The sequence below is a fragment of the Lampris incognitus genome, chromosome 1 (genome assembly GCF_029633865.1).
Source record: "Lampris incognitus isolate fLamInc1 chromosome 1, fLamInc1.hap2, whole genome shotgun sequence".
In the NCBI taxonomy this organism is placed as follows: domain Eukaryota; kingdom Metazoa; phylum Chordata; class Actinopteri; order Lampriformes; family Lampridae; genus Lampris; species Lampris incognitus.
The window spans coordinates 118,899,984-118,927,311 of record NC_079211.1 but is presented as its reverse complement, the minus strand read 5'-3'; the positions used below and the strand labels follow the sequence as shown (position 1 = coordinate 118,927,311).

The 27,328-nt window shown below is 45.0% G+C and overlaps 1 protein-coding gene across 2 annotated transcripts in view; it reads left to right on the top strand.

Moving 5' to 3' along the window:
• The window catches only part of bmpr1ba (bone morphogenetic protein receptor, type IBa), a 63,280-nt gene that overhangs the window by 9,200 nt on the left and 26,752 nt on the right, over positions 1–27,328 (top strand). Inside the window, exon 1 of one of the 2 annotated variants that reach the window (XM_056296199.1) lies at positions 18,854–19,056. The exons of the other annotated variant lie outside the window; for it this stretch is intronic. Coding sequence (XP_056152174.1) covers positions 18,939–19,056 — 118 coding nt within the window. The 5' untranslated portion in view covers positions 18,854–18,938. Of the gene's footprint in view, positions 1–18,853; positions 19,057–27,328 lie in introns of those variants that run through there. 2 annotated transcript variants of the gene reach the window in all.

Genomic DNA, 27,328 nt, shown 5'->3' with positions numbered 1-27,328 from the left:
TCAATAGCATGCTCCCTTTGAGCACTGGCAGTATGCGCCAGGGTGTTTGGTAAAGTTTATGAGAGCCGACAATTACAAAGTAGTGTTTTGTCCAACAGATGGTGTTATCAGAGTTTGAAAAAGTGGCCTTTTGGCACGTCTGGAGGAGTTGATGCTTTGGCCAATGGTGTGTGAATCAGTATGGGAGTCTCGCGCTCTCTCTCTCTCTCTCTCTCTCTCTCTCTCTCACTCTCTCGCTCGCTCTCTGCTGCCTTGCACTCCCTCTTGCGCTGTTGCTTTGTGTGTGTGTGTGTTTGTGTGTCCTGCCCACTGCAGGTGTTGGGGTGTTTGGGAGGTTTGTGGGTCAGGTCACTGCCCTGTGTCAGTTAACTCTTCTCTTCTCTTCTCTTCACCCCTTCTCCCTCCTGTACATGTCTTTTTCTTGCCCCTTACCCTACTCTCCATCGGTTACTCTACTGATGATTCAATTATCAAATTCAATTCAGTCCAATTAGTCATCTGTCTGATCATCTTCCATGTATTTTTTGCTGATTAAGAGGTGCGCTAGAAATCTCAACTTTTATGTGGCCAGCTATTAATCACATTAACTACCAGTGTATTGCAATTTGTCTGTTAGGGTTTGCACCCGACCCCAAGAGCACAAACACAGAAGGCACAATATAGCGGGACCAACAGGCTAATTTATTGAAGAGAAAACTCAGGAAGTCCACTTTCACCAGGAAACGCGAAGTCCACCTTTAAACCGGGAACCGTGGAGTCGCCCTTTAATCCGGGAACAGTGGAGTCGGCCCTTAATCCAGGCAGGAGGGGGGGGTAAACAGGAGGATACCAAAGGAGAACGGAAAATCACAGCAACGCTGGAGTGAAGAAATCCTCTTCGTAAACGGAAAGCAGCGCACAGGGGAAGGGGAGCAACGAGGAAGGTCCAACAGAGAAATCTCCAGGGAAGATCCAGGTAAGTAAACAAACTTCGATGAGCAGGACAAGCACAAGTACTCTCCCAGGGAACGGCACGAACTGGCAACAAGCTGAGAGTGACACAGCCAGATATAGGGAGGTGATTGCCAACAGGTGAGTGGAGGGGTAACGAGGAAACAGGCATCAGGTGGAGTTGGCAGAGCTCCGGGTACGCTTACACTGCAGAGCGGGTGTGGAGCGGGGAGACGTTGAGCCTTGGCCAAGGTTACACTGCAGAGCGGGTGTGGAGCGGCGAGACGTAACAGTACCCCCCCCTCTACGGGAGCCACCTGGCGACTGACCTGGCGCCCCCGGGTGGGCACGGTAGAAGTCGGCGAGGAGAGAGGGATCCATAATGAGCTTCCGCGAAATCCAGCTGCGCTCCTCAGGTCCATAACCTGCCCAGTCCGCGAGATACTGGAACCCGCGGCCGCAGCGCCGGACTTTAAGCAGCCGGCGGACCTTCCATTGAGGATGACCATCTACAAATTCCGGAGGCGGAGGCTCAGGAACCGGGGGCATAAGAGGACTGCTGGAGACGGGCTTAACTCGAGAGACGTGGAAGACAGGATGAATGTGCATGGAGGAAGGCAGCTTCAGCCGAACAGCTGCCGGGCTCAGGACTTTCTGGACTTCAAAAGGACCAATGAAGCGGGGCGAGAGTTTCTTGTCGGTTGTCTGGAGGGGAACGTCCTTCGTGGACAGCCAGACCCTCTGTCCCTTCTTGTACTCCGGCGCAGGGGTACGTCGCCGGTCAGCCCCTCTGCGAGCGCGCTCCCCAGCCTTGAGCAGTGCTGTCCGGATGGTCCTCCAGACACGCTGACAGCGTCGCAAGTGGAGCTGTACGGAGGGAACGGCCACTTCATCCTGCTGTGGGTCGAACAGGGGAGGTTGATACCCCAGGGATGCCTCGAATGGAGAAAGTCCAGATGCAGAGCTGACCAGGGAATTGGTGGCGTACTCTACCCACGGTAGGTAGTCACTCCAGGTGGAGGGCTTGCTGTTACATACACAACGCAACGCTGTCTCCATGCTCTGGTTTGCCCTCTCGGTCTGACCATTTGTTTGGGGGTGGTAGCCCGAAGACAGACTTACTGTGGCTCCGATGCCTTTACAAAATGCACGCCACACTTTTGAGGTGAACTGAGGACCTCTATCGGAGACTACATCTGATGGCAGGCCATGAAGCCGGAAGACATGTTGCATCAAGAGGTCCGCGGTCTCAGCAGCCGAAGGAAGTTTGGGAAGGGCTATCAGATGGACGCCCTTGCTGAAACGGTCTATGACGGTGAGAACCAGTGTTTCCCCGAGAAGGTGGTAGTCCGGAAACGAAATCCAAAGCCACGTGAGACCAGGGGCGGCTAGGAATAGGGAGTGGCTGCAACAGACCAGATGGCGCCTGGTGAGAGGCCTTGCTGCGGGCGCAAACAGTGCAGGCCGCTACAAAGCTCTTGACATCCTCCCGCATAGTTGGCCACCAGAAGCGCCGAGCGATGAACGACTGGGTACGACTAACTCCTGGGTGACAGGAGAAACGACTGCTATGACCCCACTGAAGAACTCGAGACCGAACAGCATCTGGGACGAAGAGGCGACGGGGTGGCACGTTACTCGGAGCGGGTTGAGCACGTTGGGCAGTGCGAACAGCCGACTCAAGACCAAAAGTGACCACACCGACCACTCTAGCCGCAGGGAGGATGGGTTCAGGCTCTTCAAACGCGCCTTCCTTCGGGTGTAGCCGAGACAGGATGTCAGCCTTTACGTTGCGTGTCCCAGGACGGTAAGTCAGAACATAGTTGAAACGACTAAGGAAGCCAGCCCACCGAGCCTGACGACTGTTGAGACGTTTGGCTGCCCTCAGGTGAGTCAAGTTCTTGTGGTCCGTCCAGATGAGAAACGGGTGCTCAGCGCCCTCGAGCCAGTGGCGCCATTCCTCCAGAGCAGCCACTACAGCCAGTAACTCCCGGTTTCCAACGTCATAATTCTGCTCGGCCGGCAGAAATCGGCGGGAGAAAAAGGCGCAAGGATGGAGTTTCTGGTCCTCAGCCGACCGCTGGGAGAGCACCCCCCCTACGCCTGAATCCGAGGCATCAACCTCTACCACGAATTGTCTCTTGGGGTCAGGATGGAGCAGCACTGGGGCCGAGGTGAACCTTGTCTTGCGGACTTGGAAAGCAGAGCTGGCAGCAGGAGACCAGATGAAGGGTTTGGCTGGGGAGGTCAACGCAGTAAGCGGTTCTGCCAGCTGGCTGTAGTTGCGAATGAATCTCCGGTAGAAATTTGCGAACCCTAGAAAACTCTGCAGCTCCTTACGGTTGGTAGGTTCCGGCCAGTCCACCACTGTCTGGACCTTGCGGGGATCTGCTCTGGTCCGTCCCTTCTCTACGATGAATCCCAAGTAATCCACAGAGGGGGAGTGAAACAGGCACTTCTCCGCCTTGACGTAGAGTTGGTTCTGGAGGAGGCGCTCCAGTACCCTGCGAACATGCTGGACGTGTTCCTCAAGAGACTGGGAGAAAATGAGGATGTCGTCCAGGTAAACGACGACAAACACATCCAACATGTCACGGAGTACGTCGTTCATAAACGCCTGAAACACTGCTGGTGCGTTTGTGAGTCCGAACGGCATCACCAAGTACTCATAGTGGCCTCGGGGTGTTTTGAAGGCGGTCTTCCACTCATCGCCTTCCCTGATTCGCACGAGGTGGTAAGCGCTCCTCAGGTCTAGCTTGGTGAAGATGGTCGCCTGTGAGAGAGGCTCAAAAGTCGAACTCATAAGTGGAAGCGGGTACTTGTTCTTAATGGTGATTGCGTTCAGTTGCCGGTAGTCAATACAAGGTCGAAGTCCCCCGTCCTTCTTCTTCACAAAAAAGAACCCTGCAGCAACAGAGGAAGACGAGGGCTTGATGAGACCTGCAGCAAGGGACTCGGTGATGTACTCATCCATGGTCGCCTTCTCAGGGAGTGACAAGTTGTAGAGGCGGCTACTGGGAAGAGTAGCCCCAGGACGGAGATCAATGGCGCAATCATACGGGCGGTGAGGCGGGAGTGACTTAGCACGGGTCTTGCTAAATACCTCACCAAGGTCATGATACACAGGGGGCACGGAGGAGAGATCAGGAGGCAGGGGAGTAGGCGAGCTCAAAGGCGTAGCACTAGGAGCTGCACGAAGGCATTGGGCATGGCAAGTAGAGCCCCATCCAAGGACTGTGCCTGTGGACCAAGAGATGTGGGGTTCATGGTGTCTGAGCCAGGGGCGTCCCAAGATAACTGGATTAAGCGGGGAACGTATGATGTAAAATTGCATTGTCTCTGTGTGGTTACCTGCAACGGTGAGAGTAACGGGGACGGTCCGCTGTGTGATACAGGCTAATCTCCGGTCATCCAAGGCAAACGCATCAATGGGGGTCCCAAGAGACTAAAGGGGAATGTCTGCCTGCGAGGCAAAGTCAAGGTCCATAAAACTATCATCTGCTCCGGAATCAATCAGGGCTCCAAGGGAAAGTCTCTGGCCCGCCCAGACTAAGGCAATAGGAACAAGATGGCCGCGAGATTCGGACCCACGGGAGAAGGAAAGGCGGCTTACTAGGATCTCCCTTGGTCCTGGTAAGCCTAATCTTTTGGCCGTGAGGGACAGTCGCGGAGTCGGTGCCCCTTAAGACCACAGTACAGGCAAAGACCTGCCTTGAATCGGCTCTCCCGTTCAGCAGGAGTAAGTGTAGCACGTCCCACCTCCATCCGCTCTTCTACATCCCCAGGTGGCGTTGTCGCGAAAGAGTCAGAGGAGGGATTGGCCGGGGAAACGGGAACAGCGGTTCGGTCTGACGCAGAGGTAGTTCTGGGATTGAAGGAAGTTCCACGCAAGGCCTTCTCACGCTTTCTCTCCCGGATACGTCCATCAATGCGGATAGCGAGAGCAATGAGGTCATCCAGAGATGAGGGTTCTTCTCGGGTAGCAAGTTGATCCTTCACCGCCTCGCTCAATCCTCTACGAAAAGTGGCACGCAGGGCCTGGTCATTCCATCCGCTCTCAGCGGCAGCCAGGCGGAAGTCGACGGAGTAATCTGTGACGCTGGCGCCGCCCTGCTGGATGTTATTCAGTCGTGAGTCCGAATCCCGACCGCTTACCGGATGGTGGAAAACCTTACGTAGCTCTGCGACAAAGTCTCTATAAGAGTTACAGTAGCTGGCCCCCATGGACCAAGAAGACGTAGCCCACTGCGCTGCTCGACCACTGAGCAGGTTGGTCACGTAAGCGATCTTAACAGCATCACTGGAGAACACGGTGGGCTGGTGTGTGAAAACAAGCTCACACTGCATAATGAAGGTAGAGCAAGTTTCAAAGTTACCGTCAAATGGGCGTGGACTGGTAATGATGGTTCCACGGGGTAAATAAACAGGAACCGGAGGATCTACTGGAGCGACGGCCACAGGGGGCGCACTTGCTGGCGGTACAGGCTGGTTCAGCTGCTGGTTGGCAAGAGCTGCTGAAATGGTCTGCAGTTGTTGCATGATCTCTGCCTGCTGACTCGCCATCGCCGCCTGCTGGACAGCTAAAGCTTCCAAAGAAGCTTGCAGGGGTTGAACTTGAGACTGGAGACCCTGCACAGCAACCGAAGCCTCTTGTAATTGCTGGGAATGGGCGTTGGTAATCTGAATTTGTTTTACTAGGGCTGCTTGCACCGGATTGGCTGTGGGTGTGCCGTCTGTGCTGGCTGGGGTCGTCATGGCCAGTTCGTACTGTTAGGGTTTGCACCCGACCCCAAGAGCACAAACACAGAAGGCACAATATAGCGGGACCAACAGGCTAATTTATTGAAGAGAAAACTGAGGAAGTCCACTTTCACCAGGAAACGCGAAGTCCACCTTTAAGCCGGGAACCGTGGAGTCGCCCTTTAATCCGGGAACAGTGGAGTCGGCCCTTAATCCAGGCAGGGGGGGGGGTGTAAACAGGAGGATACCAAAGGAGAACGGAAAATCACAGCAACGCTGGAGTGAAGAAATCCTCTTCGTAAACGGAAAGCAGCGCACAGGGGAAGGGGAGCAACGAGGAAGGTCCAACAGAGAAATCTCCAGGGAAGATCCAGGTAAGTAAACAAACTTCGATGAGCGGGACAAGCACAAGTACTCTCCCAGGGAACGGCACGAACTGGCAACAAGCTGAGAGTGACACAGCCAGATATAGGGAGGTGATTGCCAACAGGTGAGTGGAGGGGTAACGAGGAAACAGGCATCAGGTGGAGTTGGCAGAGCTCCGGGTACGCTTACACTGCAGAGCGGGTGTGGAGCGGGGAGACGTTGAGCCTTGGCCAAGGTTACACTGCAGAGCGGGTGTGGAGCGGCGAGACGTAACATTGTCATTTGTATTAAATCTTTTGTTTTTAAAACTGAAAAATATTAGGCCTACCACATGATGATAGGGCTAAATCTGCAAAACACACAACACTCAGCAGGGCTCCACATGATTTATAAATCGACTCAAATGTGTTTTTAAGGACAAAGGTGTGTTTTTATGTGTACTGATGTAAGAGAAAGAGAGAGAGAGAGAGAGAGAGAGAGAGAGAGAGAGAGAGAGAGGGAGAGAGAGGGAGAGAGAGAGAATATACTGCAGGACCACCAATAGAGACAGAGCTGTCCTGCAGAGCTAGGTGCTATTTTTGGCTATGAGATGCCAGTTGTCATTGGCCATGGAAACACATGTGGCTCTTTTATTTGCACAGGCCACCACTCTTGGGGGTCCTTCCATCTATAAAGGGCCTGAGCAAGCTCCAAATAATTAGAATAAGAATTATCTGAAGCCCCGGCTTTTAAGTCAGTTGTGGCTGAGCATACATTGCATGCCAAAAGCATTGTTGTGTGCAACTTGAAACTATAACGGCACAATTTTAAGTGAAGTGTTGACTTCTATTTCTTAAAATATTAATTGGCTTACGCTATGTCTACAGTTTGTGCATAAGTCATTTGTGATTAAGCAAATGGTGTAGGCTATAGCAGACATTTTGCCAGTTATAGACACACTCGTGTTAAGTCAGTTTACAAAGTGTGTCACAGTTTGCCTAAAAAGGATTCTCAAAAAGTCAGAAGGGAAAAAAAGGCAAAATTAATCTGACGTTTTTTACACATTTGAATTCCATTGCTCTGTAGCTGGCCATGTCATAAAGTAGGATTTAGGTTATTTCCGTAAAATGTGACCGTAACAACTGAACAGTTGCAATACTGAAATTGTGCAATTATTTCCCCGAATGATAGGTGTGTGCTTCCTCCTTAGTTATTTGGGCTCTCGTTGAACTTTTTGATATGTTTGCTCTCTTCAGCCTCTTGTTTACTGCTTCTTATTGCTTCTTCTGGTATAAGCTGGACAGTTTTTTTATATTAAACACCCCACATTTCTTCTTTTGTTGGAAAATAATAGTTTTGAAATGATCAGTTAATTAATAGATCAATTAACTGACCTGACTATGTAATTAACTAGTTAATGCAGTAACTTGGTGATGTCTATACCTATACTGGTAAAGCAAGCACGAAAGCTGGATTACAACATCCTGGAGTGAATTGCATCGCTGCTGGTTGATCATTTTCTAATTGTAGATTACTTGAATGAGAGAGGGGTCTTACATCTCAACAGGTGGGACTCCTCTCTCTCTCTCTCTCTCTCTCTCTCTCTCTCTCTCTCTCTCTCTCTCTCTCTCTCTCTCTCTCTCTCTCTCTCTTCTCTCTCCCTCTCAGAGCCCCTGCAGAGTGGTGGCTCTCACTAAACTACTTTGCTGACTATTCAACTAATTTCATGGGACATTTTTGACATTCCACCCTTTTGGCTAATCACTCACTGCAGTTTTTATTTTCAAAAATTCACAAAATTTTGAGAGGTCGATGTTATTTAACCCGATTATTCAGCCAATGGGACTTTTATCAACAGTTTTGACTTACGGTAATACATTTACATAAAGCAAGTTTGGGCCTCCCATTCCCGGATCTGTTGAACCTCTTAAATGCCTCAAAGCAAAGTAATTTGAGATCAAATCAAAGTGCTAAATAACACAGATTACAGTAATTACTGTATATACAAATCGCTTTAGGGAATACTCAATAGTTCACTATCAATAAGGCAATAAAAACACGATCATTATTTATGATATTTTAATTATATGAGGTGAATTTTTGTTCATTCTTACCATCCACTCTTTGCTCTTTTCTACCGCAACCTTGCCACAAGTATCCCAGTCAATGCTTTTACAGTGGTTGTAAAGTGATACAGTGAGTAGTTTCACAATGACAATAATGACCTGTAAAAGGCATCACAGTCTATCATTAGGCTTTCATTGACATGGCTCGACACCTAGCCGTGTGTGTGTGTGTGTGTGTATGTGTGTGTGTGTGTGTGTGTGTGTGAGACCAGGACCATCGCGGAGGGGGGGGGGGGGCTGTGTGAGCTTGACGTGCATATTGAATCACGGTCGCACACATAGCTGTTGTAGTTCTGCAGGTATAATCTCGGTGCAGTACATTTTTAATAAGTAGAATAACACAGTGTCATCATGCACAGTCTCAGCTATGACTTTTTTCTATAATAGTTTTTCAAAGGAAAAAAATCAACTGGAAATCTATTGGCTTTAAATCATCAAGTCAGTTCAGCTGTCACTTTATTTTGACGTGTTGAAGTTTGACAGTATGTTACAAATCAATATTTCAGGTCTGTAGTCTACATTTCATTCAGATTTTGGATCATTTTTCAGACCGGTCATTACACGTAGCCTATGGTCACCGTCACATGTACCCGCTAGCTTTGGACACCTGCTCAGCCACCACATTTGAATTTTTTTTAATTTTCTCAGCAACTGACTTCTGTTTTCAGCATTGGTCATGCTCTCCTGCAGCTGATATTGTTTCCCTTCTTCTTTTTAATTGCAGCGAGCAGTGGGATGGAGCACGCACTACGTAACGACGCAAAACCTGAATAATATGTTGGATTTTGTCATGTGACCTTGACTATGCATAATGGAATTGACAGGAATTTCATTTTAGACGTATGTTGGGTCAAGAACAGTCATACAAAATAATATATACAGTGCACCCGGAAAGTATTCACACCCCTTCACTTTCCCCACATTTTGTTATGTTACAGCCTTATTCCAAAATGGATTAAATTCCTTTTTTTTTTCTCATCAATCTACACACAATACCCCATAATGACAAAGCGAAAAAGTTTTTGTAGAAATTTTTGCAAATTTATTAAAAATAAAAAAACTGAAATATTGCATGTACATAAGTATTCACACCCTTTGCTGTGACACTCAAAATTGAGCTCAGGTTCATCCTGTTTCCACTGATCATCCTTGAGATGTTTCTACATCTTGATTGGAGTCCACCTCTAGTAAATTCAATTGATCGGACATGATTTGGAAAGGCACACACCTGTCTATATAAGGTCCCACTGTCGACAGTGCATGTCAGAGCAGAAACCAAGCCATGAACTCAAAGGAATTGTCTGTGGACCTCCGAGACAGGATTGTATTGAGGCACAGATCTGGGGAAGGGTACAAAAAATGTCTACAGCTTTGAAGGTCCCGAAGAGCACAGTGGTCTCCATCATTCGTAAATGGAAGAAGTTTGGATCCACCAGGACTCTTCCTAGAGCTGGCTGCCCAGCCAAACTGAGCAATCGGGGGAGAAGGGCCTTGGTCAGGGAGGTGACCAAGAACCCGATGGTCACTCTGACAGAGCTCCAGCGTTCCTCTGTGGAGATGGGAGAACCTTCCAGAAGGGCAACCATCTCTGCAGCACTCCACCAATCAGGCCTTTATGGTAGAGTGGCCAGACGGAAGCCTCTGCTCAGTAAAAGGCACATCACAGCCCGCTTGGAGTTTGCCAGAAAGCACCTAAAGGACTCTCAGACCATGAGAAACAAGATTCTCTGGTCGGATGAAACCAAGATTGAACTCATTGGCCTGAATGCCAAACGCCACGTCTGGAGGAAACCAGGCACCTCTCATCACCTTGCCAATACCATCCCTACAGTGAAGCATGGTGGTGGCAGCATCATACTGTGGGGATGTTTTTCAGCGGCAGGAACTGAGAGACTAGTCAGGATCGAGGGAAAGATGAATGGAGCAAAGTACAGAGAGATCCTTGATGAAAACCTGCTCCAGAGCGCTCAGGACCTCAGACTGGGGCGAAGCTTTACCTTTCAACACGACAACGACCCTAAGCACACAGCCAAGACAATGAAAGAGTGGCTTTGGGACAAGTCTGTGAATGTCCTTGAGTGGCACAGCCAGAGCCCAGACTATAACCCCATTGAACATCTGTGGAAAGACCTGAAAATAGCTTTGCAGCAACGCTCCCCATCTAACTTTACAGAGATCGAGAGGATCTGCAGCGAAGAATGGGAGAAATACCCCAAATATAGGTGTGCCAAGCTTGTAGCTTCATACCCAAGAAGACTTGAGGCTGTAATATCTGCCAAGGGTGCCTCAACCAAGTACTGAGTAAAGGGTGTGAATACTTATGTACATGCAATATTTCAGTTTTTTATTTTTGATAAATTTGCAAAAATTTCTAGTAAACCTTTTTCACTTTGTCATTATGGGGTATTGTGTGTAGATTGATGAGAGAAACAAAGAATTTAATCCATTTTGGAATAAGGTTGTAACATAACAAAATGTGGGGAAACTGAAGGGGTGTGAATACTTTCCGGGTGCACTGTATATATATAAAAACAAACTGCAGGCCAGGCGCAAAGCCCTGTGCGTTTGCACACTTTGCACAACCCATGCGAATGTTCTGTATGTGACATCCTGTGCTTTTGTTTGTTTGTTTTTTGTGTGTTTATTTTTGTTTATTTTACCCCTTTTTCTCCCCAATTGTATACGGCCAATTACCCCACTGTTCCGAGCCGTCCCAGTCGCTGATCCACCCCCTCTGCAGATCTGAGGAGGGCCGCAGACTACCACATGCCTCCTCTGATACATGTGGAGTCACTAGCCGTTTCGTTACATACATGTGGAGTCACCTTCTTTTCACCTGACAGTGAGTCGTTTCATCAGGGGGACGTAGCGCGTGGGAGGATCACGCTATTCCCCCCAGTTCCCCCTGTTAGTGCAGCAACCAGGACACATACCCACATCCAGCTTCCCACCCGCAGACACGGCCAATTGTGTCTGAAGGGACGCCTGACCAAGCCGGAGGTAACAAGGGGATTTGAACCGGCGATCCCCGTGTTGATAGGCAGTGTAATAGACCGCCACACTACCCAGATGCCACATCCTGCTTTAGTTGTTAAAAGTGTTTACGTAATTAATGTATGGTTGTTGCCTCTGTCATAAAAGCTTGGGTTTTACTGGCATAGTTGTGTTTTTTTCCAGTTTCTTTTGACTCTTCCATCTGTCTCAAGGTGTGCATTGGGTGTGTATGTGTGGTTTTTTGGCATGTGCACACATGTATGTGTGTGGTTGTGCGTGCGTACGTGTGTGTGTTTAAGAAAGAAGGAAAGAAAAGTTTTTTTTTTGGTTGCTCATGTTAAACCAGTGAAGGGCAATGATAATGTTACTGTTATGTATGTACAGCTCCATAGGTTTTTCAGGCATCTACTTTTTTTGTGTCTTGACACTTTTAACACTAGAATGACCAAGGTGGTCATTTTGACCATTTTGGATTTTCAACGTTTAATAACTTTGTGAAAAAAAAAATCTGCTGCCCCTGAATTTGAACAAAAATTTCCTATATTTGCATTAAAATGAGTTTTGGATGAATATAACAAAAAAAGGGGGGTATAAGATCTACCTAAAATGACCATGACCGGTCAAAATTACCGCGCGTAATTTGTGCCTCATGGCGCACGCCATATCACTATTTATGATGTGTGTTGGTCGCATCATTTCCTTCGCAACGTTCATTGCTCTGTCCTAGAAACACACTATCATTCTCCAGTGCAGATCAATAGTTTAAACTTGATTTTTGATTATTTCCAACATGTCTGGGTACAGCCGCCATTTCAGATGCACCATGACTACTACTGAGGCGTAGCAGTATTTACAGGTGTTGGACGGCGGTCTTTAAATTGTTTGAAAAATAGTATTATAGTTGTTAAAATTTTAATTTTGGTATCAGTCATTTCTTAACAGACATACTAACGTGTAATGCATTACTATCTCAATTTGGTATTTATCTTGACAGAATATAGAGTTAATATGATAATTCATAATTCTGATAACTCACTCTGCTGCATGAAAACACAGCTCTAACAGCCTCTTCAGCTTTTTGTTTTACTGGGATTTTGTTCTTGTGATAGCAATCTGGAGGTCACAAACAAAAACATATTAAGAAAGACAGAAAGAAACAACTGAGAAGACAGAAAGACGATGGGGAAGATGAAGGAACAACATAAGTTGACCCTACATTTAATTTACCTAACCGCTCACGGTGAACAAATTACCTTGTGGACAAGCACATGGGTCCACTCATCTACAGGGAGACCTCAAGTCTGTCCTGTTATTTTGGGTGGATGTCCTGCTCTTACCGATCTCCAGGAGGTATTTTAACCATCCTGTCTACATAACACCACAGCAGGGCTGAGCGTTTGAGAGATGACATCTCAGTATACATATGTCCAATAGTCAAATTATTCACAATAATAGCATTAGCCACAATAGTCACAATAGTTGCATTATAATAATAATAATGAACTTTTTTTTATATCACACCTTCCTGAACAGCATTACAAGGTGCCTTACACAACAGGATAAAATAATGCACATAGTCAAGATAAAGCAACAAAATACAATAAAAATATAGGACATAATGCCAGAGCCGCGCCACAGAACAACGTAAAACACTATCAGGAAAAAAATCACAAGAGCATAATTAAAACAAAGAGAATTAGAGCTGGTAAAACAAGAATTATGATCAAAACAATTAAAATAAGGCATTCTTCACAATAGTCACATTAGTCACAGTAGTCACAATAGTCACATTAGTCACAATGTATAGTTTGCAATGTAAGCCAAATTTAGGCCCATTGCTTTATGTAAACTCTTACTGCTTGATGCAAAATCTAACAATGTCCACTTTTTATTACTGCCATTGAGGAAACTCTTCTAGTGGTTCTGACAAATAATAAAACAGTCTGTTAATGACTTGTTGGACCACTGCATTAGTTCCCTCTCTAAAATCAACCTAATCAGTGATACAGCAATACATTCTTTGAAAACAGGGCTTATAAAGTTAAAAGTTGTATTTATTTACAAATCATTTATATTCCTTTATATATTGCAACAGATATCACAAAAAACTCCAAAATATTGCAGTGTTGACTTTTTCCCCAATATTGTTCAGCCTTATATCACTCCAAACAACAAAGACCAACTAGTTTTAAGTCTTTGGATTATAGTTTGTGAAACGATGAGAAAAATCAGGAAAGAGGGTAACAAAAAGCAAAATTAAAATGAAAACTATTCACCCACCCCCCAAAAAAAACCTATTGACATGGACGTTTTAACTTTCATATCTGTTCCTCCTAACTTCCTTTCTCTTTCTTCTTTAATATTTTCCCTTCGTTTTCCTGTTTCCACTTCTACCTTTCATGCTGCCATGCCTCATCTCTGAGCAGCGATTCCTCGGCTGTGGTGCAGAGGGATTTATTTAGACTTGAGGTCAAAGTTCAGTCAAGTACAAATCAGTGTTGGGGTCAGAGGTCAGCCTGGTTGGCTTCGTCTTTGTCACTCTTTCATCATCACTCCAGCCTGTCCTCTCTTCATTTCCTTCCTCCCTGTCTTCCAAGCAGGAAGAGACAGGGCATTCACAGGATTTATGTGCAACGAAGAGGGAAGAGATTCAAGAACACAAAATGTTAACTGTTGTTTAGAATAATTCATTAAAATTGATCACATATGACATTTCTAATCTACTAGTGGTTTAATATACTTCTTTTTTTTTTACAGAGACCTTCGTAAGACATTATGACAAACCTGAAAAATGTTGATGCCAATTTCCTCTGAATAATTTGGGCACCCACTTTAATTTTCCTGAGGTCCACCTCTGGACCCAGACAAGGAGGGAATAAAAACCTCCATAGCTCATTTTTTCCTACCTTACTCCCCACTCCCTACAATATGTGTCATTTCAGAAGGTGCAAATGGACCGTAATAGGAGGAGAGGATATTTCTCTACTCTTTTATTCACTTTCCATTTACTTACACTAATCTTTGCACACGCACACACGCATGCACGCTGTACTCCTGAGTGCACGTGCACAAATTTCCTTCCTCCTTCTTGCTTTTTGACTGTCTCTCACTCTCTCGCTCTCTCAAACCAGTCAGGCAGAAAGGATCGCTCTGTAAATGCCAGGTTAAATAGGAGTGAATGGACAGGTTTAAAGCAGATTATGTTAAACTGCTTGTTAGTTTAAAGACGATCCGAAGTCAATGGATGGGGATTAACAGATGTGCTGCTGTGCCACTGAGGTGTTTCTCTAAAACAAAGTTAATCCCCATTCTGTTCAGTCAGTTCACGCCTCCAATAAGGAGGTGCAGGTGCTAACCAGGAGAATTGAAGGTGCTCTGCAAACCCTCTGGCAAAAAAGTAGATATGTCCCACACCAAAACCATTGCTTAAAATAGAAATTTGTGAACTTGCAACTCAGTCCCCTAAAGTGAAAAGGTCTACAGCATTTGTACATGGTTAAGTGTAATTTCTTTAAAATTTAAATATGCAGACTTAGTTTACATGTAGAACAGTCTTCATCAAACCAGTAACCTCCTAAAAAGTTAATTGTGATTTACAAAAAGTGCACTGGTAAGAAAGTCAGTTTATTCTCTTTAACCAATGACTGATAATACTCAAGATTTTGTTACCCATGAAGTTTTTCATATCATGGAAAACCTGCTGAGCGTAAATTAAGAATGAATGCCGAGGAGAAGGTAAATTGACCCCAGCAGTGGTCGACACTCTATCTGAATGTATAGAGAGAGCTTGAATAGCATTAGCATATGAAAAACAGAAGATACTGGGGCCATAGCAGCAGTTTCATCACTACTTTTCAGGTTAAGCTAGGTTCACAGTAGGCAACGTTCCCAAAGACTTTCAGTCCCAGCCTTCATTTGCACAATCATAGGGGTTTCCAGGACAGTCACGGTGCTCTTCTGTGACAGGCGGTGTGATGGTGTGATGCCCCGAGCAACTCAGCTTTAATGGTCTTAACAGCCTCTGGGACTATCTAGACAAAATCAACCCTATTTGACTTTCTCACCTTTATCAGGGCTGGGCTCTCGTGTCCGTGACAGTCAACAGTCAATGAATGAAAGTGAAAGGCCAGTTAAAGTCAGAAGACCTTTGCTCTCACAAAAAACATCAGGCAGCAAAAAGCATCCATAGTCCAAAAAAAAAAGGAAAAAAAAGAATATAAATGAGTATAAATAGATTCTCTTCGTCAGCACAAACGACGACACAAGCTTATTTAAGTGTGAATAGTGCTAGTTTGTTTGCCGTTGTTTTGTCATTTTCCACATTTGCGTGGTGGTGGTATCCTGGTGTACGGCACACAGACTGGCTACCTGAAATAGGCAAGCTCATGGTATTTCTCATGGTGCATTACGAGGCTTGGGTTCATTTGTGAGGCATCTCGGGGTGTCTTGAAATTTGTCACCCCTCAGTGAAATTCCACTTGTTAAATGTGACATACTCTTGGAAAGAAAGCCTAGCGGGTTGCACTCCTCAAATGGGACATGCACTCCTCCTGTCAAGTGTAGTGTGTACCAAACTTTAGTCAACACAGTCATGCAATTGGCAGTGTTTGAATAAGTTTAATTTCAGTTAGAATTGAAACTGCATATGCCTTTTCTCCCTCCTTCATCTTTCTTCCTCCACCCTTCCTTCCTTTCTCTCATCCACCCTTTTAACCTCTTAACCTTTACTGCTTTTCTTCTCTGCAAAAGGTCCCCATACTTCACTCATCTATTGCTCACTCCTTCTTCTTCTTCTTCTTCTTCTTCTTCTTCTTCTTCTTCTTCTTCTTCTTCTTCTTCTTCTTCTTCTTCTTCTTCTTCTTCTTCTTCTTCTTCTTCTTCTTCTTCTTCTTCCTTCTTCTTCCTTCCTCTCAGTGTTCCCATCTCTCATTCCCTACTTTCCTATCCACCCCTTCTAAAACTCTTAGGCAATCCTCTCTTACGGCGAGCAAGTGACACTTTCAGCCTTCTATCACATGCCCATCATGAGAGTGCCATTCTGAAAGACTAGCTAGTATGTAGTCCCTTGCACACACACACACACACACACACACACACACACACACACACACACACACACACACACACACACACACACACACACACACACACACACACACACACACACACACACACACACACACACACACATATACCCATTCAAAATTTCACAGCTAGTGGGGATTGGGGGCAAATGCTGTCACAGTTTTAAAAAGGCGTCCTGTGGTTGGACATGCTTGAAATGACATTCTGGTTCACTGGTTGTGGGGAGTGGGAAGAGGAGTGGAGCGAGGGACCGAGAGGAGGAGAGCGGGTAAGATTTGGGAGTTTCAGAGAATCAGGGAAAGACAGGAATGACACAGGAAAAGAGGAGAGGGGTGCGTGAGAGAAAAAAACAGAAAGAAGGGAAGAGCAGAGGACAGGACAGCACAGAGAAGACAGAAAGACGAGAAGAGCAATTGAAAGGAGAGAGAGGGGAGGAGAAGAGGGCAGGACCAGGGCAGGATTGTTTATTTGTGAAGTGATTTTTCCTCTCGTCAAAGAGTGAGGGAGACTGGCAGCCCATTGTTGGCTGCTAATGAACAACGTGAACGAGTGTGAGAAAGAAACGAGGCAGAAAGAACAGCGGCTGATACAAAGTAGACAGAGGAACAGAAAACAGAAACCCTCGTCCATTCTGCTTCGCAGGGAAAACAATTCAGATGAGCGTATTGACTCGGGGGGAGGAAAAGAGGATTCTTATTCATTGATTTTATAGTTCTGCTTTGCTTTCTTCAGAAAACCCGTGTTCTCAAGAAACACACACACACACACACACAGAATTTTGTCTGCAGTCAGTGCCTTACAGGCGGGAGGACAACTCTGGAAAAGGAAGTGGTCTATTAGAGTGTCTCTACACATTTATTTATTAGCAGAAACGCTGAAGGCTAGCGTGATGCAATCTGACAGCTCTGCTAATGTGTTTTTGCCGACAAGTTGTTTTGTCAACAGGGCATCACTTTGAGTGGAGACTTTTCTCACTTACTTTTACGCACAGCTTCAGATAACATTTCACACATTTCTCTAACATATTATGTTTTTCTCCAGCAACGTTGAGCGAGACTAGCCTCCATGTTTCATACACTGTCGAAACCTGGATCATGACTCACCAGAGGTACAACAGGTGTCTGACACTGAAAAACTAGGGGAAAACAAGCGGCTCTCTAGGATACCATTTAGCTTAATACCCTTTAAATTCACTTGCAGGGTAGTCTCGTTCACTTGGTTGGCGTTAAAGCGTCCAATTAAAATTCACTTATTGTTTTAGTGAACTTCACGTGGCTTCTTGTTGTTACTGTGCTAGTTATGGTGGTGAGGCCATGTTAGCCCGCTGGACTGTCTGCTTAATTGTCCACTGCTCTGGACAACAATGTCCAGCAAATGCCGTTAAAGCAAAAGCATGCGGTACATGTGTCATTCTCAGTGTTCCCTATGATTGCCGCTGCTAAAATCTCACATGATAATTAATATCAGTGGGCTATTAATGATTTTCACTCGCACACTGTGCGAGCGCGATAACACCCTGTGTTATTGTGGAATTGTGTTGAGTCATCATGCATCAACTCCCAGAATCCTCCCTCTTCTCATTCTTCATAGGACATCTATGTAGAAGGCACTGCTATAGTAAGAGGAGCGTAGCTTCTGTAAGCAACAGGGCAGTGTGCCGTGTACGTGAGAGCGAGCGGCAGAAAAGTGACAGTGAAGCATGGTTGTGGCCTTCTTTAGCAAGTTTTGTCTATTTGGATATTGTTTATTTATTATCTGCTCTAGCTTTGTACACAAATATGGTGGTAATAACGGTGCAAAATAATGTGAAATTGCATATGTTTTATTGAAAAATGTAAACTATTCCATGACACAGTATTCCATGGAGCGTTATTGCTTGGCCTGTACAAAGCCACCAAATACGACACATTTTGATCATGATGATTAGCCCATTGCTGAATATCAATTTCAGTGTTAGCATTAGCCAAATGTGGCCAATGTTTGAACAGTGTGAATCTGAGTTTTTCCAACTGCTTCTCTGTGTATTCTAACTTTTAACAATTTCACATGAAAACAAGAAAAGGGAAAACAGCAACTTATCCCATAGATTTGACTCCTTATTTTTGAATATACGCCACACTTACCCTCCTCCTCCTTCCCCTTTTAAACTTTGTCCTGCTCAGGCTGCCCCCTGCCCCCGTTGCTGTTCCTCTGTAGTCCCAAACCCTCTTTCTGTGCGTGTGTGTGTGTGTGCGTGTGTTCATGCGTGTGCGCATGTGTGCATGTGCGCGTGTTAGAGAGAGAACTCTACTCGCTAAATGAAGTAACTCCCCCTTTTTTGCTCTGCTGCCCCCCCCCTCTCCTTCTCAGCTGGGTTGCTACTGTCAGACTGTGTGGAGGAGAATCAACCGCAACTGCTGCTGCTGGTGTGTTTTGTGTGGCGTGGACTTTCTCACGTTGTTGTATCCACTCACACTACTGTGCACGCACGCACGTACGCACGCACGCACGCACACACACACACACACACACACACACACACACACACACACACACACACACACACACACACACACACACACACACACACACACAGGGCTTGCATGCCCTGTTCCTCTCTCTCCCACACACCCATCAAGACACACAGGGGGAGAGGCAGTGTGTGAGCGTGAGTGGCGGAGCCTGCTGTGTGGAGTGTATAGAAGAGGAGAAGGGAGCAGAGCAGAGGCAGTCACTACCATGCAAGTGCAGGGAGGAGGACTGTTGCTGCGCTGCCTCTCTCTGTGTCTCTGGAGCCAGAGCCTGAGTAGTTCTCTGCTGTTACTCGAGCTGATCGCTCTACACACACAAGCACATGGTGAGTTACATGCCTACTTTATTTGCTTTGCTCTACCCTTACCGCTCCTGTTTTTGCTAATCATTGCCGATCCTGCTTTGTGTTATATTTTCCATTGCTCATACAGCTTGTTGAATGGTATTGCGGTCTCTCTAATCTGCACCCTTGATTTCTGTTAATATCCAGTTCATATCTCATCTTTCGGGGATTGCATTTACCACTTTTAAATATGACAGAGAACTTTTATGCTCAGCCAAGCAAGCAGTTTTAAGCGAGTTATACTGGCAATTGGTTTTCAGATTTGATACCAGTCCTTGCCCACATGCACCTTTTGCATAGCCGTTCATTATAGATGTTTCCTCAACTTGCAAAGGATTTTTGCAGTTTATCCCAATCAGTCAGAAAGAAAACAATCTAAAGTGCAGTATCAGATGGTTAATATATATATATATATATATATATATATATATATATATATATATATATATATATATCTTTAATATTAAGCTAGCTAGAAATTACATCAACATTAATGTGGTTCGTTGAATTGAGTGAAGTGGAGAATGCTTTCCGTTGTTATATCTGTGTATCACAGATGCATATCATGCACCTAAATAAAATGCGCATCTGAACTACAATGCACACTTAACAACTTTATAGTTCTAGCTGATTTTATGTTATAGTTCCAGCCGATTTTATTCACTGGTTGACGATAAAAGTAAAGTTACTCAAATAAGGGTGTCCCCCCCCTTTTTTTTTTTTTCAATTATGAGGATTTTTGCCCAGGGGACCAAGAGGTATATTGTGTTAGGTTGACACTGGTACCGCTAGATGCATCGGCTGCTTTGTCTGTGACCATGTTTGGTATCTGCAGTGTGATTGGTGAGGCATTACAGAGAGAATGTGTCACATTTAATAGTCTGTTATGTTCAGTGCTGTGATGTGTCATCCTGGCCTAACGCTGTGCGTGTGCCATTCCCCATGCATATTTGGGAAGTCCTGATCCAGTCATTCTGGCGATTGTCGTCACAGATTTTGTTGATTTGTGATAAAGTCATTGAGTGATGTGTGCCCTGTATGTGGCTGCAGTGGATTATTCGTTTCACTGTGTACATTAGGATTATAGAGCGCGATCTTAGTGTATGTTTGACTGGGTGTCCCCGAGGCTGAGCAGGCAAAGCTTCATGCCGTATATACTCATTGGGTTTGAATCCATCCCATGACCTTTGGCTGCAGGTCATCCTCTCTCCCTCTTCTATCTTTCCTGTGATTGTCAGTGGTTTAGCGGCTTTTCCTACCGAGCAGATTTCAGGGTGACTTTACTGTCGCTGAATTTACATACTTGTTTGCTGAAGTCTGCTTAGTATAATGCACAGCCTTCCGGGGATAACAAGTTGCATCTGTTTTGTTTTAAGTCACTGAATCACAATGCTACACACCGTCGGGTGTGTGCATCCCACGCAAGACACAAAGAAAACCAAACAAAAAAGCACAAAAAAACCCCCAAAAAAACTGCTTGAATATCGCAGCAGTAGCACAGCTGCCAGCAGCGAGACAGAAAATGGGATTTTTACCAATTATTTCATATTCATATTTCACACTTGGAGAGAGATAGATCGGTTGAAAACAAATACTTCTCTGTTTGTAGCTTGCTTTTTCTCTTTCTCTCTGTTATCTCTACAGGTGTTGATTTTTACCTGATCAAACGAGAGAGTGTGATAGTGATATGTTTTTTTTTCCCAATCTGGCAACCTCACACACATGCACAACCCCCCCCCCCCCTAGTCTTTGGTATAACCATTTTCTGTCTGTCAGTTGCACTTTCCTAAGATTTCCAGGAATTAGTTCTCCTAGCATAAAGCACTTTCGTCCATATAATTACTCGTACAATACACAGTCATAGGACGAATTTTTCTAATTTGGTGCGGTGTTATTTTTCCGCTTCTGGATATGTCGGGCATGCCAACATTAGTGCTCCACCTACAGGGCAACACAAAGGGGGACATTTAAACTTAGCTGGCAGCCAGCAGATTTAGACAGAGTGCTACTTGAAAAGCACTGTTTCACATGCAAGTAAAAATGTCCTTTTAATCAGATTAAGGCAATCATTTGATTATTGCAGCTGCCATGCAAACATCTTAATTGAACCATCTTAATCAAATTAAGATCTAAATCGTCACAATTAACGATTAATGCGATTGAATGTCTGACGTAGAATCTAGCCCAGTTACAGTACTGTGATTTGTATACATCTTGGAGTTGGTTTGGAGAAATTGGTTGTGTGCATGTCCCAAAAAGCGACTGGCACCTGATCTGGAAATGACAGACAAAGGACAATATGGTGAGCGGCAGTAAATAACCACATTTTTTGAATAAGACTGGAAAAAAAAACCCAATGCCCATGCCCAATAACATAAAGGAGCCTAATCTCCTAAAGGTTTTTGGAGAGGTGAAAAAACAGAAACGGAGACATTTACAGAAGAGTCTCATATAGTGTTGGAAGTGGAAGTGGGGGGTTGCACGCAACGTAACTTCTGTTCCAGAACTCAGTTGTCCACCGAGTCTGTTAAACTCAGATTATTGAAGAGATCACATTATGCGAAACAAATGTACACACCTCGGTCCATCTAACACCTTTATTGATTATCCAGCTTAACCAGATTTTTGACTGCATGTAAACATAGCGATTGTTTTCACAAACCACCTGCTATGCATTGGTTTGCTTTTAACTGTCCTTCATGACTATAAGTACAATCAATGAAGAAATTAAAGCAAATACTTACATTGTTTTGAAGGTTGCTCAAGATTACAAAATTCACACTCTTAACTTGAATGTTGCATTCTCTGTAAATTTGAGCTTGATGAGTGTTATAGCTAAATGTGCGAATTGGACATTGGAAAATGGAGATGTAAACCCAATGAGTGCATCATTTCACTCTTTATCTAAAAGATGTGGCCAACTTTGAGTTTGTTGAAGTAGAACAAACTGTACCCAGTCAGGTTCATGCTGCTGCAACCATAATCAAATACATTTTTCCCCGAGACCTTTTAGCAACAGCCTTGTTCGTTGGTTGACAGATAGAAGATTCATTGCACCAGTAACGGGCTCATTCATTGGCTGTCACACAGGTGATTGATGGTCCTGGCAGTAGAGTGGACCGTGACTCAGTGGGCAAATATTTGGTTTCAGAAATACTGTATGGACAAATAATAGTCTGATTGGACCAGGTAGTGAGCAGCAGGGTTCAGATGTAGATTTCTCACATGCACTTAGTTTGTCAGTCTGACCAAGTGTCCCTTTACGCCTCTCTTTTCACTCGTTTCTTGCCCTGCGCTCTCCTTTCTGGTTTTTCTGGCTCTCTTGCACTGTTCATTTAAGTTGACCTCTAAACCATATGGATCCAGTAGAGGGAATTGATGTCTAGACACTTGAAAGATATTGTTTCCTGGTCCTATGGCTGCAGGTGAACTAATATTTCTGTAGGGTTTAGATGGCTATGGTGTTGTGACTGCGTGGAAGTCGCAGATGCCCTGCAGCAAGTCTAGGCTATTGTATCTGCAGAACAAAAAAAGAGGGGTAGAGTGTTTCTTTAATCTCCAAGGAGAAATAGAGTGTCGAGAATGCACACACTTATGCATGCATTATAAATCACACACTCGCGCGCGCACACGACGAGTATGCACAGACACAAATACACTCGTAGCCCGTGCACAAACACTCACACACACATCTTCGATGACCTTCCACCTACGCCAGACTTCAGCCTTCAACGTGAGTTCTGGGAAGTGAGGAGTGAGTGTGATAGCTTACATTTCATTGTCCTTGGTGGAAATAAGTGCTCGCTGCTGTATCAGTTTTCATGGTCAAAGCACTGCCAGTTGCTTTGCTTTTGTCACTGCCTGCTAACAAGATTCTGCTCTCCCCTGTTAAATCCTCCTATTTTTTTATTTTTTTATGGTGAAGAATGAAAACACCTGATTGTTGATTTAGTCTGAAGATTGTTTTCTCCATACAAGGTTGTTGCTGCACCCCCGTGCTGTCCAACATCCGCCCTCGTCTTCAACTAACAATTTACACTGATTGAGTTGTAGTTTTCACAAAGTTGGAGGGGAACGTCATTGTGCTGTATGTACCCGTTTGCTCCGTCATGGTGTAATCCAACACCTGATTTTTGTCTGGCCAAGTTGATGTTTTCCTCGCACAAGGACGGTGTCTCAAAACTGTATTCACCTTCATGTTCTGAGAAATCATTCACGCTGAGGGAGAAAGGGCATCCAGGAATAGAGTACCTCTCATGTTTTTTGGCCACATTCCCTGGTATCTGTTTATAGTCTTTATATAGCTTTGTTGACTGTCAGTGGACAATCGATATACTACAAGATAATGGAATAAAAGACAACATGATACGAAATGTTGCAAATTTTTCTTTCGTTTTCATTTGATGGTTTGGTCTCCATCTCTGATAATATTATTGTGGCCACTTTGCATCTGTCCACATACGCATCAAGTTTGGTCCATCCAAAGACACACAGTCATGCTGATAAAATCAAACCAGTTGATTAACTTGGAAAGAGGAAGTCCTTTTTTTTTTTGATTACGAAACAAAGTCAGAAGTTAGATAACTGAGTAATTATCCTACACTTCTAATATTTCTTTCTGTTTCTGCTCTCAAAGCTCCTAATGATGATGTGTTCACTACCCTTGGTTTTTACTGATATTACCATATTAAAGATACTCAACTTCTGGCTGCAAAGGCCTGGGGAGAAGTGGAGTGGTACTTCTACTTTTGCAGGAATTAAATTATAGGGGACTGTAAGAAATATTCTATCTGGTGTTTTCTATTCTGTTTTGGTAATCGGTAATTGACAGGTGACGTGTATTTGATGAGGGGTCAACAACGGGGATCTTTGGAGGAGGATGTCCTCAGTGTTCAGCAACAGGAGTCCCAAGAATGGTTTAGCATGGTGAGGAAAGACAAAGCAATGTCACCAGTTTCACTTCTCAGTGCGTTGAGCATGGCTGTAGGCTTACTTGACACTTAGTTCAAATGCTGTGTGTGTGTGTGTGTGTGTGTGTGTGTGTGTGTGTGTGTGTGTGTGTGTGTGTGTGTGTGTGTGTGTGTGTGTGTGTGTGTGTGTTCGTGTGTGTGTGCAATAGAGAGTGAGAGAATCATCTTGAAATGACCGACAGGGGGGTGGAAGGTAAGAGGAAGTGAAGAGAGTTTAGGACTAGAGGGTGTTATATCCTGTAATGAATCCGGATCCAGTAACTTGTACTCCTGTCAGATTACCGGTCTGGCTCTGACTTCTTAAGACACAGCTGGAGCAGGGGGAAGTGGTTGCACACATACTTGAGCGTGTGTGTTTGTGTGCATATCTTCTAGAGTTCCCATTTTTTGTTGCCGTTTTTTTTTCAGATATAGTACATCGGTGGGGGAGGGGGGACCCCAATTTGGACAACAGGGACCAACTGCAGCCCATTGACATTGTACAGTGACATGCTGATGAAGTAATCGTCAGTTTGACAGTTTTACATTCAGCGGCTGTTGTGGTTTATGATTGAATAGTGGCAAATGCAACGGCTACTGCTTGTCTCTGTATTCAGACGGTTCAGATACAGCGGTTGTCATCGATCACTGTAGTCGGACGGTTTACGTGCTGTGCTGTTATGGAGAGGTATGGGCCTGATACAGCGAGCAGATCCGTGAAGCTTACAGTACATTGATGGACAGATAACAGGTGATGCGGTTCAGAACAGAGCAAAGCTGGCGGCCGCAGCCACAGTGCGTTGGGACTATGAGAGCTTACAATTTTCCACAAACGCTCACTCGCCCCTATAATCTCCACCCCTGCCCCCTGCACCCATAGAAGAATGTTTTGGATGGGGAGAGGAGTGAGGGTGAGATGAGAGAGGTGGGGATCCAGAGAGTCTGCTGATGTCGGTGTGTCTGAGGCATGAAGGGGTGAGGGGAGAGGAGGTATAGGGGTACACTGAAGTTTAAAGAAAAGAGAGGAGATGGGCGGCGAGCATGAAATCAGAAGAAAAGGAGATGGGGACATCATATTGGATGGAGTTGGTGTGAGTATATGGAAGAAAATAACAAAATTTTCATGCTTGCTCAAGTGCTTGGCGCAGGCACATACTGTGTGCAAACACACGTACACTTTCTCGTACTGCTGTTTTTTTTAAGAGTGGTTCGATCAGTCCACAAATTCATTATGTCCCCCTCTTCTCCTTGAACTGACATGGTGACGGAAAATCCAAGTTAGCATGACTAACTCACCATATCCTGACAATTTCTGTGTCCTTACTCGACCTTTTGAGCTCAAAGGTTTTTTTTCACCGACAAAGCCACGTCACGGAGAACTTAAGGTTTGATCGGTGAGGACGTAATGTTGAGGTTGAGGGATTGATCGAGGGGCTGAAGGGTGATCTGATGGAGAAACGCTCAGAGAGAGAGAGAATGGGAAAAACAGAATTAAGCACGGTTTTAGGGGAAGGTGGGGTGTGAAAACAGATGAATGGGGAGAGAAAGGGGATAGGTAGAAGATAGGTAGGGGATAGGTAAAAGATAGGTAAGAGGTAGGTGGGAGATAGATGGGAGGTAGGTAGGGGATGGGTAGGAGGTAGGTGGGAGGGAGGTAGGGATAGGTAGGAGGTCGGTAGAGGATAGGTAGGAGGTAGGTAGAGGATAGGTAGGAGATAGGTAGGGAATAGGTAGGAGATAGATGGGAGGTAGGTAGGAGGTAGGTAGGAGATAGGTAGGAGGTGGTAGGAGATTGATAGGTAGGGATAGGGAGGAGGTAGGTAAGCGGTAGGTAGGTAGGTAGGTAGGAGATAGGTAGGAGATTGATAGGTAGGGGATAGGGAGGAGGTAGATAGGTAGGAGGTAGTTAGGGGATAGGTAGGAGGTAGGTAGGGGATAGGTAGGAGATAGGTAGGAGGTGGTAGGATATTGATAGGTAGGGGATAGGGAGGAGGTAGGTAAGAGGTAGGTAGGTAGGAGGTAGGTAGGTAGGGATAGGTAGGCAAAGGTGTACGCAGGTGGTGAGCTTGTTTGAGGCATGGTCTTTCTCCCTGAACTTAGTTATCATAACTTCATTTAAAGTTATCCTCTATGTTTAAAAGTATGCGAAGGAAGATTTTCCACCTTTGTACATTTTGAGTTCTCTTGCTATATCCTGAGATAAAGCAGAACGATAGACTGCTAATCCATTTATTTCCCATTTAGTTTGGCAAGGAAGCCTGTATATAGCTCAAAGTGTTTTTCTGGGTTGTAAATTAATATGTGAATTGCGAAATTTTGCAGACAACCAGCCAATCCTAACACAGATATGCAACATAGCTGTTGTGACACCTGCTGTACACTAGCTACAGAGTACAGGAATGGTTAGTCAGCAAACACGATGCATGCAAGTTATCAGACTTTTATCCTTTTATATACCAAGTTCACTTGTCGACTCTAAACAACGAAACTCATTGACAATCTCCTTTGTTGTATGTGTATATTTGTACCGTTAGGGTGTGTACTGCTTCCCATGTGGGGTTCTTGCAGATAAGGGCATGGGCTTCCATCATGTTACGTAATTGGATGACTGGATGTAGACATTTTGGCCGTGCATGCGACCAGCTGATGAATTGCCATAGTACAGTGGTTCTCAAACTCTGGACCAAGCACCACCCCTTACCAAACCAAAGTGTGTACCACCTACAAGCCTTCCTGTTTACTAAGCCTCAGAGAAATCTCATTCAAACACACATACACACACACACACACACACACACACACACACACACACACACACACACACACACACACACACACACACACACACACACACACACATACACACACACACACACATACACACACTTCCAATAGACTACAATCCCTCATCATCACAAAGTAAAACAGACATGTCATGGATTTCTCTGATAACAAGTACAATCACACATCCAACACCACAGAATGACAATCTGATTATACTACGACTACACTAGTAAAGTAAATCACAAACTAAGATGGAGCAGATGTTATAGTGTTTCTGATCATGTTTTGTGAATTTCTCAGAACAAGCGGGAACATTTCCGGGAGTCACCTGGCGTACCACCAAGGGATGCTCTGCATACCGCTGGTGGTACATGTCCCCCTGCCGTAGTGGATTTTATCTGCTGTGCGCCACCTCTGCCTCACCCGACATAAATTCAGGGCATAAACAGTGTCTGTCATTGAGTGTAAATGGCAGTACTTGGCGCCAGTGTAGCTGGGTTACGCTACACTACACAAAACAA